The sequence below is a fragment of the Anguilla anguilla genome, chromosome 6 (genome assembly GCF_013347855.1).
Source record: "Anguilla anguilla isolate fAngAng1 chromosome 6, fAngAng1.pri, whole genome shotgun sequence".
NCBI lineage: Eukaryota > Metazoa > Chordata > Actinopteri > Anguilliformes > Anguillidae > Anguilla > Anguilla anguilla.
Window position 1 is genome coordinate 55372505 of NC_049206.1, and position 14935 is coordinate 55387439.

Here is a 14935-nt window from a genome sequence, read left to right on the forward strand (position 1 = left end):
AATTTTTTCAAAAACAGAAACCATATAAGGCCAATTGGGGCTACTACATATATTTTTTTGTCCTTGAAAATACACAAAAGACCTTCAGGTAGTCCCGTTACACGGCTGCGGACCGCAGCTCACACAGTGGCGACGTCAGCAAGTTGTCAGTGTGATTTCAGTTGGCTGTGTGGGGTCGGGAGTCTTAATTTAAGGGGAGGATTAAGACCTGCACAACTCACGTTTCTTTTAATCTATTTATTTTTAAAATGAGGTATTTCAAAGTGCTATAAGTCGCAGCACTAAATGTACATTTTTAAAAAAGAAAAGGAAAAAACGTCCTTTTTACCCAGCTCTATGCACCCAACAGTAACAAATATATAAACAGAAAGAAGAAAAAGCAAGGATAAATGTTTATAGAGTGAATTTCTGTACAAATGAAGTTTTTAGAGAAAAAAACAAAGGGATAAAGTAATATCTACTCAGAACGCATTTTCATACGAAAATATAAGTATCAAATTTAGTATGTATCAGCATCACACTAAAGTATAGAGGTGTGTAAGAATTAGTAAAGTACATAGCAGAGGGGGAAAAAACAGTATGTTATATTACAAAGTCATATGATCCTCAAACATTGAGGTATTACAGTACTTTTAAGGTATATAAACTTCCAGTCTAGTATTGGCAGCTTTGACATAAAAACCAGACATATGTGTACAAAAAAAGGCATGGTTGTGTAAATGGTATTTACAAAAAGCGTAGGATGAGCAGTCTGCAAAGGTGCACTTAAGTACATCTGTTTTTTTTCTCTTTCAGCACCAGTGAGATGAGTGTATAAGCACAATGCATGTGGCCACAACATGGCGTCCTTTCGTCCTCTTGCTTTCATTGTGAATTTGTGAAGGCAAAAAATGAAGGTCTACTGACACTCCTGTACTGGCCAGTTCAATGCAGGCCGCGGCACAGGTTCAATCTAACTGCAACGCGCCTCGTCCTCAGACTCGGTTTAAGGAAAGTGTCACTGCTCTGCTGGCACTTGGTTCAATGTCCTGCGTTTTTGCTGATTGCTGGTTAAGTGAAATATTTTGTGCAATGATCGAGAAAACAAAAAAAGGTACGATTCGCTTCGATTCCGCGTCACTGGAACAAAATTATGGCATAAAAAAAACTAATTGCAGTTTCGACTGAACCCCGCCTGCCTCAAGTTCCCAGGTGTCAAAGCGAAGCGGTATTGCGTGGCCGGCGTTGCCGTGAAACCTGAATTCAGACTGGGGGGGGGGCAGGAGGGGGGGCTGGGGGGTCGGGGTTGGGGGGTGGGGGGGGGGAAAGAGAGAGAGTAGCGTCCTCCGCCTTTCGAATTGCGACTGGATTGAAAAGCAAACCCAACATTCGTAACGTCAAAAAATGTGCAAAAGTGGCAGTGAGAGAGTCCTGATAGGGGGGTAGGGGGGGTTTGGGGGTAGGGGGGTAAAGGGTGGGGGGGGGGGAGGGCGGGGGAGTTGGGGCGTGGCCTGGCCTAGCGAGTCCTCGTCTGCTCCAGGCGCTTGATCAGCTGCAGCCGCCGGGCCTGGAGCCTGTCCTTCTCCAGCTGGAGCCGGCGCTCGTCTGCCTCCAGCGAGTGCACGTACTCGGCCGCCTTCTTCAGGATGACCACCTTGGCGGCCTTGTCGTTGCGGGCCAGCTCGGGCACGTGGTCGCGCAGCGTCAGGAAGCTGGAGCGCAGGTCGTTGCGTCGCTGCCGCTCCAGGATGTTGTGGTTCCGCCGCCGCTCGCTGTCCTCAGAGTCCGAGCCGCGGGGGCTCTCGCTCTTTTTCAACCGCTGGGGGGGCGCGGCGGCGGCGGCGGCGGGGGCTGAGGAGGAGGAGGAAGAGGAGGAGGCGGCCTTGGCGGGACCCGGGCGGGCCTCGTTCCTGACCTTTTTGGGGGGCGCCGGGGAGGCCTCCTCCGCCATGTAGGGGGACGGGGCGGCGTAGTTGTGCTGCTGGTGGATGGGCGCGCAGCGTTTGAGGATGACCTCCTGGGGCTTGCTGCTGACGCCCGCGGCGGCGCTGCTGGCCTTCGCCCTGCCGATGGCGGGCACGGGCTTGCCGGCCGTGCACCGCCTCTTCTCCACCGTCACCACGTCGATCTCCTCTTCGTCCTCCTCCTCCTCCTCTTCCTCATCATCTTCGTCGTCCTCTTCGTCGTCGTCCTCATCGTCTAGAAGAAAATAAATAAATAAATAAAATAAGTAAAGTGGTTTCGACATTCTGACACACCCACAGGAGCATCCCTAAAATGTCTGCAATGTATGTGAGTTATGCAGTGATGGAACAAATGTGTGGGAGTAAAGATTCCTCAGTGCGATTACCCAGACGATCGACTGTCAAAGTCAGATGACCTGCCCATCATGTATCATATCTGATGCTGTGTGACTATTTGGTAAGACTAGTAGACTACATGAGGTTATTTACCATGACTCATGATTGTCACTCTCTGTGTCCTTCTCTACAGCTTTAATGGATAAAACTTCTTTATTTACTACATTTCTTTTGTTCACATTTGAGGAAGCTCTTCAAGATCTTTGAAAGCACCACAGAAATCAATCTATCATTGAATAATTTTTATTGAGTCTAATTTCAATTGGATTTGTGCACAAAAAAAAGAAAAAAATAAGTTACAATTTAATTAAAGTTTCCCTTGGTTTTGTTGAAGAAACGGAAATGCTTTGCTGTACTTTGCTCCAGTACTTTGCCTGGCGAGGCATATACTTTGCCTGGCGAGGCATTATAACAACAAACACCGCCTTTAAATATGATTTAGAGCAGAGCTTCCTTTGTGCGTCTTCAGCCTGACAGAGAATAGAGCCGTAAAAGTTTGCTTTCCCGATCGAGCGTATCTTAAACCGCTAAGCTCCTCCTGGGCGGTTTGGCGTTTTGCAGATTAGGGCGGAACACTTCAAATACAGCCTACAGGAAACCGTCTGTGCGCCTGGCTAAGACGAGCGTGTTTGTAAACACCGCATGGAGACGGCCCACCGAACTCCGAGGGAGGAATTCTAACAAAGGGCACTCCCACTTTCCGCCACTAACCGCAATCCGAGGCGTGTTTCCTTTAAAAAAAATAAAAAAAAAGATCCACTAGGAAGGAACAAGCCAAAAGCACCGGAAAGCCCCGTAATTGCCTGAATTATTCTATCTAGAACGGAGAGTAGCTGCAGTTGGTGCCTCTGCTTAAGCCAACGTTTTGGAGCCGTGCCAAAAAGACAGCTGTTGGCAGGCAGCTCTTGTTCAAAGCTGTCAGACTTTAAAGAGACAGAGCCCGTTTTCAACGCTGGCTGGGGTGTCTGGTAGGCTCGAGAGCCCCTTGCCAAGTTGTGGCTCCTTTTACGGGTTTTCTCGGACCACATTCTGAGCAAATCCGCCACACAAAGACTGTACGCCGGAGCCATTTGCCCGCTCAAGCAATTCACTTCAATGAACGTACATTATAATTCTCCAATTGCATATGCAGGATAAGGATACGAATATTTAAGTATTTAAATTTCTGATTACACACACACACACACACACATTTAACAAATACCCACGTAACAAAAAAATAAATAATTTATGTGCATGCTGTAGGAACAATAATTCTCAACAAAAAGTACCTCAAATCCCATAATCAGTCTTAACAGACGTCTCAACTTTGTAAATCAGGGTAAGTTAAAATGAGAAGCTCGACAAAGGATGCACCGCAAAAAAAGCTAAAATTATGGTAACCCCTGTTATCAAAGCAGTCATACGTGTTTAAAAACCTGAAAACCAGTCATTATCATAGAAAAACAAGAGAAACGTGGTCATCAAAGGTGCCACACATGGTCTATGGTTAGCAACAAAGTCGTCAAGGGTAAATGTAGAATAACACATCCTGTTGGCTGCTCCCTCTGAAGGTGGTCTTGCCAGGTTCACCTTGACCATTTGATGTTCCATTGAGTATAACCTGAGCTAATTTTGTGCTGATGCCATCTGGGTATTAGTTCCCTTTTAACACCACAAGTTTTTTTTTTTTAATCTCATTTTTACCGCCATCTGCTGGATGAAGATACATGCCTATTACTGTAATCTTGTGAACACTGTGTACCAACAGTACTGCAGATTAACGCAGTAGTTTATTTGACTGGCTGATTGATTGACTGGAATGTGAATGCCCAAGGTAATCCCACGCAGGATCTGTAGGGTATACAAAAAATGTGCTTCTATTGCTGAGCTCACTTCTACAAAAGCTGCTGTTATTGTTACTTCATAACAAAATATATATTATGCTTGATAATTGCAAGTTTAGCAAGATACATTTAGATGCATGTTCCATATATAAATTATGAATTACCAATAGAGTAATGCAGTGCATTTTTTTTTTAAGTGAGTGCACCATTGCAGTGCACCGACCTTGGTAGCATAATATAAGTCCTTGAAAAGAAACGAAACTTTCGAACAACATCATGGTCACACAAGGCATCCGATCTGCTTACCAGAATCACTTGGGGTGTCGTCGGCATAGCTGTTGGGAGCAGATGAGGGAACTGTCCCAGGTGGACTTCTGCTGCTACTGCTGTTACAGCTGCTGCTGCTGCTGGTGGTGATGCAATTGCTGCTGGTCTTGTTGACGGGAAAGGGGAAAACTACAGCAGGGTCCACGCACTCCGAAACGGAACTGTTCAACTCCGTCGCCTTGCTCTCTTTGTTGGGACTCACTCCACAGCTGGCAGCCGTTGAAACCGCTTTGCCGAGTTTCTCGTTCACCACTCGCTCGAGCTTTTCCCTGGCCGAAAATCCACTCCACATGCAGTCCTGGATAATTATAGAATTCAGGTTACTTTCCAAGGCTGACCCGAAAAGGTCCGCGTCCGACGCTCCCCAAATGTCGTCTTCTGGAAGCAAAAGCAGTTCCGAAGCCCAGTCCAGTGGGTTTGTTAATCCAAACCCCATCGAACCGGAGTCACCGGATGCCGAAGCCAGCTCCCCCGGGAGACCTGCTCTGCTCGGGGAGAGAGGGGGCGTGGGCAGCAGCTCGAATTTCTTCCAGATGTCCTCCCCCGGTGGTGCGGAATCGGGACCGCAGAAGTAGAAATCATCTTCGTCCGGATAAAAGCAAGGTTGTAAGGAGTCAAACTCCAAATCGGAATTTTTACCTATGACCGCTGGCATTCTCTTCCTCGGAAAGACGCCCTGGACGCACGGACAAAATTGTCAGATTTTAGGGCATTGTCACCAACAGTTAACATTATGTTAATAAATGCAGTTTATGGTTGAGTTATTTCCTATATTGCACTGAACAATACTAACATCATCGCGATGATGGGGATAATGAAGGTGGTCACACCGGTGATGAGAGGACACAATGTCGTACTAGCATTTTATTAGACATAAAACGATGATTCTACAATAGACTTGGAGTCGGTTTGAAATTAAGCATCAAACAAATTCTAACATTCAGTGTGTATCGAAACAAATCTCAATCAAGCCCCCTATTTCTTGAATGCGTCGCATGTGTTTCTCTCAGCCAAGAACTGTGTACAGTTTGGTGCAACATTGCCAACTAAACAAATGTAGGTAACTCGCATCGCTGTAGCCTATGTCAGTTTCATATCATGCAGTTGCCGTGATTGCGTTTACTTTTAACAAAAACAATCGTGTCGAACATCTTTGAAGAATAAATGAAATGCAAGTCTCCACAGTCCAATACGTTGTAGGCTACTTAACGGTCCACTTTGATATGAAATCGACTTACCTTGCAACGACCGTATGTCTGCAGTGTGTCGTCTGGTTATTACGGCAGTCAGTAGACTCTTTACTTGAGCTATTCATCTACCACCACTCTGATCGCAGACAGAGCACTGTCAGGGAAAGTCTGGTGCATCTGAATATTACTCAGTAAAATCCGAGCACGCCCGGGGAGAAAGAATCTCCACCCACTGAGGAGGTGTGGTCTAGGAGGGGTCTCGCATTGGTACCGCTGGCCATCAGCGCGTGAGTTTGACTGAGGAAAGGGAATGAATAGACGCGCGCGCTCGCTCTTTTATATGCGTCTCTGTTTTGTTTGTTTTAAAGGTATATATTTAACTTCACATTTTCACAAATGAAATGCGACACTGTATATGCTTGAAGGAATATTGAACAACAAATAGTCTGAATTCTACATGCATTAGCCCATTTGTATTTCGGAAGCCTTCGTGCACCGTTGAAACCACCGTTTATTTACATATTTATTCTACATTCTAGAATGGCCTTGGTGTCTTATATGCCCTCGCAAACGATTTAATCGAGGAACACAATAATGCTATCTGCAATTCAAATAATCGCTCTATCTGAAGGCAAACGCTTTGTGTGATAAGTGGTTTGAATTTAGCGTCCTCTTGTGGACAAGGCGCTGTACTTGCAATTTCAACGTGAAAATATGCGGCTATTTATTTCTTTGGTTGTTATCGTAGATTCTGTTGTCTGAATCTTCGCGGGCTGTTCATTAATTATTGATATATTTCTTATGTTATCGAGCTTTCCATCTTGTAAGTGGTACTATACTGACTTATTAACACTAATTGTCCCCATCCCAAACTGTTTACACAGTTGATTGCGTTGGAGCACGCAGAATAGGGAGAGCAGAAATAACCATTACAGAGCATAATTTATTGCCACGGAACACGCACATCTGGAGACCTTCAGTATATACCATTTAACATGTTTTTTTGTGTGCATCTACGCATGCATGTGTGCATTTACAGCTTGAAATCAAGACTGAGTATCTTTAAATGTTTACGACATTTTATTCAACTATCACTGGGAATTGTTGTTATTTGGTTACTATTGTGAGCGTTCTGGTTCATTAAAAAACATGTAACATAGAACCAATTAAATGCTACATTAAACAGCTCATGATTAAAACAATGCTTGACTACAAATGCTATTGTGAAGTGCAAACCTTATTGAGTGATGTGAACTAAAGAAAAGGATAAAACATATGAGACTCAATGACAGAATATTGGATGTGGCTTTGAATGAATGTACAGACCATTCTTATTTTCAGTGACCTGCAACAGGATGGAAGTTTGGGTTTCATAAGTGTGAGGTCGGGGAAATCGGGGGTACAGGGATCAGGAAAGGGGGGGGGGGGCACGGGGAAGGAAAATGGGTGGGGAGGGTGGGCAGGGGGGGTCCCGGTAAGCCCCGCAGAGAGTAAAACGGGGGAAAGCGCGAACAGTCCGTCGGTAGCAAGTGATCATGCCCTTTGGCGGCTAAGAACTGTGGAAGCAGTTTTCTGATGTGGTGGCGCTAAGAAAGATAATAACGCTTAGCCTCCACAACGAGCTACAAAACACTCCGCGGGGAGAAACGTATCAGTTAAAGGCGGCGATTTTACACACTAAAAGAAGGAGGCTGGCATTCTCTCTGAGGGGCTTGGGTGACTGAAGATAGTATGTATTTGGGAAGGTTGGGTTACACCCATCCATGTGCCCATGTGGAGATGACTCTCATTCATCTACAGAGATTTTTAAACATATCACATCTGGGAAATAGACAGATTATGCGCAGTGCTCGATGTATGCCAGGGCCGCCCGACTCTGTTCCTGGAGATCTACCGTCCTGTAGGTCCTCATTACAACCAGATCTGGCTCACCAGATTCTACTGTATTGCTGCTCAAAGAGATCTCCAGCTGTTCAATGAGGTGTGCTTTGTTAGGGTTGGAGTGAAAACCTACAGGACGGTATATCTCCAGCTGTTGAATGAGGTATGCTTCGTTAGGGTTGGATTGAAAACCTACAGGACGTTGATCTCTAGCTGTTGAATGAAGTGTGCTTCGTTAGGGTTGGAGTGAAAACCTACAGGACGGTAGATCTCTAGCTGTTGAATGAGGTGTGCTTCGTTAGGGTTGGAGTGAAAACCTACAGGACGTTGATCTCTAGCTGTTGAATGAGGTGTGCTTCGTTAGGGTTGGAGTGAAAACCTGCAGGATGGTAGATCTCCAGCTGTTGAATGAGGTGTGCTTCGTTAGGGTTGGAGTGAAAACCTGCAGGATGGTAGATCTCCAGCTGTTGAATGAGGTGTGCTTCGTTAGGGTTGGAGTGAAAACCTGCAGGATGGTAGATCTCCAGCTGTTGAATGAGGTGTGCTTCGTTAGGGTTGGAGTGAAAACCTGCAGGATGGTAGATCTCTAGCTGTTGAATGAGGTGTGCTTCGTTAGGGTTGGAGTGAAAACCTGCAGGACGGTAGATCTCCAGGAACAAGATTGGGCAGCCCTGATATACGGTATATTATTTGACAACACGGTCTGCCAAACAGCGTAAAAACAGATACTTATGGCCTGTCAATGTAGGGATTGTCACCCGATTTCCATCATGATCTTTTATTTTGCACATTTTAGAGTGGACTCATCTTTTCAAACATACACGATAATGCGTTACATAGGTGCCAATATGGCAGTTCCATTTTTCACCTCATCTTCCATCTGAGACAGACAGTAAGCCTATATCTTTCACGGTCAGCTGATGTTGCCTTCAGATTATTATATTATCAGCCAGAACCACTACCACAGAGAGGCTTTTCTCTTGTGTTTATCATGTGAACACAGTGCAGATGGACAAAGTGTATATTAACTACGATTATATTTAGAACTTGAACTGTGCTATATTTAGAAAATGACTACAAATGTGAAAGCTTATTGATTTCAAGTCCAGAAAGTTGAATGAAGAACAAAGAGAGTATTGACACAGACTTGGAGAAGAAAGGGGGGGGGGGGACACTTACCCTCCTGATACGGAAGTCAGCGAGAGACTTATAAAAATTTTCACATTTCAGCCCGAAAACATAATAAATAAATAAAGTACTTCAGAGAGAAAATGGAAAATGTGCGTGAATCTTGATTTTCTCATAATTCATACAGTAACCACTGCTTAGAATTTATAAAGACACATTAGAGTGAGTGTGATTGTGAATTTAATGGAAATTTTGTATGGTTACAATTTTTATGGAGCCATTGTAAATGTGAAAAATCCAGTTCTTATCTTGGGTTCCAATAAATGTTATTTTTTTATGACAGAAATATGTTGGAGGGGGCAGATTCATGGATGGTTAAGCAACTGGAACAGATCAGCTAAAATATTCATAAGTCCATTGCAGAAAAAAAATAGAATAAACTTAACCAATGAAAGAGGCAAACAGTATGAATTTTAATGCACAATGTATCAATGAAATTGGATCAACAAAAATCACCTGTCAGCCACTTGGTTTTTCTCTGTGTGAAAAAGCTTTGGAAGGCAATAAATAACCCCAAATAACAATGTTATTGCAAAGTTGCTAGCTGGTGTGACGGGACCTGTGACACTTCCTATTTGCTGTTCATGTTCTTTAATGGCAGTTTTATTACAGACAGCATTTATTGCATGTTTTTCACAACACGTATTTGAATGGAATCAACTTTATATTGCAGACATCGGGGGTGGGGGGGGGGGGGGGGGGGGGGGGGGTTGGGGGGGTTGTTCCTTGTTGTCCCAGAGGATGTGTAATCAGACTTGCAGATTTAAATATGGATCGAAAGGGTTTCTGTTTCTAGTCAAGGTTAACTCATGGTAATTGAGCTTTTAAATCTCTGTTGAATTCTATGTAAAACTGAAAGAAAATTGTGTAATTTATGATGAAACAACAGGAACTAAGTGAGTAAAGAAAAAAAAAATAATAATAATCTACCAGATAAATTGCAGTCTATGTTTGTGTGAATGAAACGTCACAGTAACGTAAAATATAGTGTCGCACGAGCTGAGGTTTTCATCAGCACCAGTTCAGGCTCTTGGGATAAAAGTAAAATATATATATATTTTTTAAACTTTTCGGTAGAATATGAAGAACACAACCCTAAAATGTGACTTCAGTGTCCTGACATGGCTAGACAACGGGTTCTGAAACCAATTAAGCTAAAAGAACCGGCGTCCGTCTGCATAGGCTGCACTAGGTCTTCCCACGGAAGGTCGCCCACGTTAAGCCTTTTGAGATGTCAGCATCTTCCATTGTCAGAGTGCCTTAGCGTAATCCTCCCAGATGACATGGAAATTTGTTGGACCGTTTCTTCACGAAGCTCATTATGACTGGTAATTAATAATCACTTAAGCGCGGCTAATTACCTTTTTTGACTATAGAGACATGTAGCGGCTTTCAAACGAATTGCAGGCTAAAAAAAAATTCTGGCTGCCAAAATCGCAGAACAGGCACTGCACTGCACTGCTGTATCCCCTGTCCCGGAGCTGTTATAAACCACAAGCTACACTGTTTCTCGCTCAGTCCCATGGATTTGTGGCCTGTCACTTCCTGAGGAGAGTTAGAACACGTATTATATCGATGCGATGCAATTTGTGAATTTGTGAACGTGCGACCCCGGAAATCGATCGGTGATCCATTATAATACTAATTTAAACTCTTTTAAATTGACTCCCGGTCTGGCCTCGGTCCTCGTAAATTGATAAACGATTCAATTCCGGGCAGCTAATGTAATAAAATAAAATATATATTTATACTGTATGAATATATACAGAGCACCAGCACAGGACTCGCTCAGTATTAAAACGAAAGCGCGATTTGTTATTGTTACGTATTTGCGTCTCTGTCAGTTTCGTCATTAGCGTGGTTTTCTCTGTCTGTTATCGGTGAGATTACCCCAAACAGAGGCGGCTGATTGTGTGTTGAAATGCCCTTATTTCTGTGGGGTGGACTGCAACGAGTAGTTCCAGTGGTGGAACAGACTTCCTGTTCCTCTACGAACCACTCAGTCACTTCCTGTCTTCCCCCGTAGTCTGAAGACGCATCATTTCAGACTCTACCTGGACTAGCTATCACTACTCAGCAGGGCACTCCCAATCAAGGATCACTTATCACTTGTACCCTACTACTTCTTTCCTTTAGCACTTTCACATTACACATACTTCCATCCAGCACTTATATTGCACTTGCATCGTTATCTTGATGTTGTAGCTTGTCGTCATGCCTCCTAGTTTGACTTAGCATTACTATCTGACCTAGCCTATACTTACTGTGTTCATGGCTATGAATAACTGTTGCATAATGAGTATTGTACCTTATCGGACCTGTGTTTTGTAGTTGTTCCAATGACCTTCGGGATGCACTTATTGTACGTCGCTTTGGATAAAAGCATCAGCCAAATAAATGTAATGTAATCCATCCACCCATTATCTCTACCGTTTTATCCTGGTCAGGGTCGCGGTGGAGGGGTGCTGTAGCCTATCCCAGCATGCATTGGGGCGAGAGGACAGGAATACACCCTGGACAGACTGCCAGTCTATTGCAGGACAATGTAATATGTAATGTAATGAGTAATTACTACATACAAGTGCTGAAGTGTTGTATACAGCCATTGGCAGACGGCTCCAAGGTCTCTCTGACATGGGGTGTTATGCAGAGCCGTAGGAGTGAAGACCTCAGTCTGGCGATGTCTGGGGCTTCTTAGGGCTAACCTTAACCCTAACCCTAACTCTCATCAGTTCAGCTGCCAGTTCCACCGGATTCCAGAGTGGCATATTTCCTTAACAAATTAGATTGAAAAGGCCTCTGTTTGTTTCTGTCAGAGGCAAATTTCATTTCAAGCTTTTTCCTCTTTCTTTCTTTTTTTTTCCTCTCAAACTCGCAGTAAATGAGCAATTAAACCAAACTTCTTTTAAGCCCCCCAGTGACACACGCATGTCATCCACACAGAGGAATTCCTCACTTTTAGTATGCGGTTGAGTGTTTATGATGTACTCTACATAACCTCAGGCTTTCTTCAGCAGTGCTGATGTCTTAATAAGCGCTTTACCGCTCAGCTGTTAAAAATAGGAAGCGTAAGTTCAATAGGTAAATGTAAACAAACCACAGAGAAAAGTGCGTACATCAGATCTGTAGCCCTGATAATGATGATGCTGAATCTGAAAAGAATGTGAGCGTAGACAAGTTGAAAAAATTAACTTTAATATATTCAGTGTGTGTGTGCGTGTGTGTGTGTGTTTATTCTTTTTGAAAACATATTTTCTCAGTTTCAATGACCCCTGAACTCAAACATTTAGTGGGGAAAAAACGTACACTTTGAATGTACTTACACAAATGTTAGAACGGTGTGTGTTGCAAGATTGATAGAACTTGAGGCCCTGACTTTCATTTTTACGTGTTCTCTTTTAAAAAATGTAAAAAATGTGTCTAATGCTCAGGCAGGTAGTGTGTCAGAGCGATCATATGGCGCTCAGCCCCAGCGGGCCATAGTTTATACTGAAAAGAGAGCAGCGGTGTGGTTAAAAGATCCTCAACTTGCAACCAGAAGTTTGCAGGCCCCAATTCATCCCAGGCAACAGCTGCACCTGGAGCAGTCCTCATGTGCTTGATGAAGAGGCTCCACCATGGAGATTTTGGGCCCCATGAAAAGATCTTGCGTTGGGCCCCACCACCCAAGAAAATTAAATGTTCAAATATTTTTTGATCATGGTTATATGATTAGGTCATCATTTAAAAAAAACATTTATATCCAGTACTGTCCCATCTGTGTCACACAGTGCAGCGTCATCTTGGATTGCGCCTGTTGACGCAAATTGCAGCATGATGAATCTCTCTTTTTAGAAAGTGACTGTGTAATCCCTGTGGGGTGATACTTCATGTTCACTTGAGCATGCGCATTACCAGAAGAGTAATAAGGAAATGACATAGTGTCCCTGCAAACAAGTGCATGTGTGAACATTTTTGACATAAGCGTTTTACGGAGGCTATGCAACTATAAATAAAGTCCATAATTATCCTAATGCGTTAGTTAATAACCAAAAAGTAATTGCTTGGCAGCACTAATGCGGCTGCTTATCAGCATAATTCACGAACGCAATCGTCATCACCGTTGTTTTCATCGCAGGCAGATCATGAGAAAGTGCAAAACAAAAATGAATAATCAGAGCCAGCCCAGTGAACGGTTCTGTCGTGAACAGTCGGTGGAACATTGATGAGGCGTTTGGGTGAAAACCTGGCTACATTTGGTAGAAAAGTGAAAGTTTTCTTACCAGCTAGGACATAGCCAAGCAACATCCAGGTAAAACCTGATGGGAATAATCAAACACAATATGTGTTGAGCTCAATGAAACAACTGTGTGGGCGAGATGATAGTGAACATGCCTTTTCCATGCATCGGTCCCATTTGTGATGCAGTTAGCATTAAAGACAAGGTGCTTTAGATCTGTCATGTCCTCTGAGTTCAGGTGCCACTCCTGCTCACATGGACACACAGGCAACGGACGCCATGTTGGCTCAAGCTGCATGTTTACCTACAATACAGGTCCACCGCCCTTGTCAGTCTGTCACAGGTGACAGTGTTCCACACGCACAAAACGGAGCTCGTGTTTAATACATTTCACATGGTCAGCGGGGGTGGTTCTGTTTGCGGGGGGGGGGGGGGGGGGGGGGGGGGGGGGGCACTTGCTTTCCAGCTCCCAATTGGCAGCCAATGATAATCTCCGCCAAACCCTAAAAAAATAGCACTTTCAATGCTGTCGCCCCTAATGTATGCCCGATGTGTAATTTATGCACAGTTTAAAACGCATTAGTCAGGAGTCACTAAAATCCATGAGCAGACACAACAGAATGCAGATGACCAGTCTGAGTAATCAATATATACCATTATTCCACCTCGCCCCTGGGGACCTGTGTTTGGGTTACACCGCTACTCGATAGGGGTGGTGGTGCTATGCGTTTAATGAGCCACACAGTAAACTAGCCAATAAAAAAAAGGTATAGGTGTAATTTGGTGACGAGGCAGTGCAAAAACTTGCCCGAGTGTGAGATTGATACAAACATTCGGCCTCGTCCTGTAAGGGCATGAAAAAAGTTAAATGTCCATAAATTCTGCTTTTATGATTTCTCTTGAGCCTTCAGTTGTGTCGTAAATCCCAGAGAAAGAACAGAGTGGGATTTGTTGAAAAGTGTGATTCGTTTCTGGAGCAAATCATAAAGCTATTTATTGGCCTCAAAAAAAAGAACTAACTATTTCCAAGTTGGCTCCCATAAAGAGAAGTACTTGCTTTCCATGTAATCTTAGAGCGCTGAATTCTAGGGTTTCTTTGCATACCCCTTTTTCAAACATGAACAAGTTTATCTAGTTTGGACGCTTGTTGATTTTAACTGGGATCAGCTGTCTTGGAGCAAACGGAACCCTGTCCGAAGGCAAACAAACATTTTTATCCGAAAAAAGACAAGATTAATATCAGCTCTTACATCTTGAATGATTAGATGATGAGAAAACTGCTTTGATGTCAAGTGTCACTGGAGGTATGTGCAGTCTTAAAACTTAATCACAATTAGCAATAAATAACGTGCTTAAACCGTGAGGTAACCTCACTTTCAACACTCTTATCTGCCTGTCTGGTTTATGGTGCGTTTTTGTGTCAGTCTGGTCTGTCAGCCTTTGAGTCAGCGCTCCTGGGAAGAATTTCGGCTAACCGGCCCTGACTGACACCGAAGGAAACCTTAAGCAGACTACTTTTACTTCTGCCTGCACATAAATTTTCATTTCGGAAGACAGAGTTACAAGCCTAACGGTCGCGTTTTAAAAAAAGGGGCCTTTGGTACAATTCGGGGGGCAATGAAAATGGTAAGTGAATGTGGTTTGACACTCAAAGCTCGAAAGTAAACATAGGCAGCGCTAAACATGCTAACACAGAGCTATACGTGTGAGAATGTTTGTGCACGTGCATCAGCGTCAGCTTTTCTCACCAATGTTTTGGTCAAATGTGATCCATTTGAAGAGAAATATATGCCCCGTGTAGTCAGCGTAAGAAAATGCTGCTGTCGATCACTGTTCCTTAGTGATTTTAAATGTCATGTACAATATTATTGTTGTTTTCTCTTTGGAAACATAAGACTAAAAATGCAAATCTATACTTTGAGATGTTGTGATTTTATTTCTTAATGATTTTTTTTTTGGATTTCT

At 43.6% G+C, this 14935-nt stretch overlaps 1 protein-coding gene and 1 long non-coding RNA gene across 2 annotated transcripts in view; one reads left to right on the plus strand and one right to left on the minus strand.

Annotated features, from left to right (window-relative positions):
* The window catches only part of LOC118230280, a 143259-nt gene that overhangs the window by 81099 nt on the left and 47225 nt on the right, over positions 1 to 14935 (plus strand). The gene's annotated exons all lie outside the window — the stretch shown is intronic.
* mycn (MYCN proto-oncogene, bHLH transcription factor) lies at positions 1478 to 5919 on the minus strand. The gene is made up of 3 exons (XM_035423146.1): positions 5731 to 5919; positions 4472 to 5168; positions 1478 to 2178 (listed from the first exon to the last, which is right to left on the minus strand). Exons 2-3 carry the CDS (start codon positions 5145 to 5147, stop codon positions 1496 to 1498), a joined length of 1359 nt encoding a protein of 452 aa, XP_035279037.1. The 5' UTR covers positions 5148 to 5168; positions 5731 to 5919; the 3' UTR covers positions 1478 to 1495.

Bases quoted from the DNA above. Each gene is read 5' to 3' on its own strand.
- mycn (XM_035423146.1), bottom strand. From the start codon at position 5,147: ATGCCAGCGGTCATAGGTAAAAATTCCGATTTGGAGTTTGACTCCTTA. The intron at 2,179-4,471 runs GTAAGCAGATCG...ATTTTCTTCTAG, and splicing joins CGACACCCCAAGTGATTCTG to ACGATGAGGACGACGACGAA.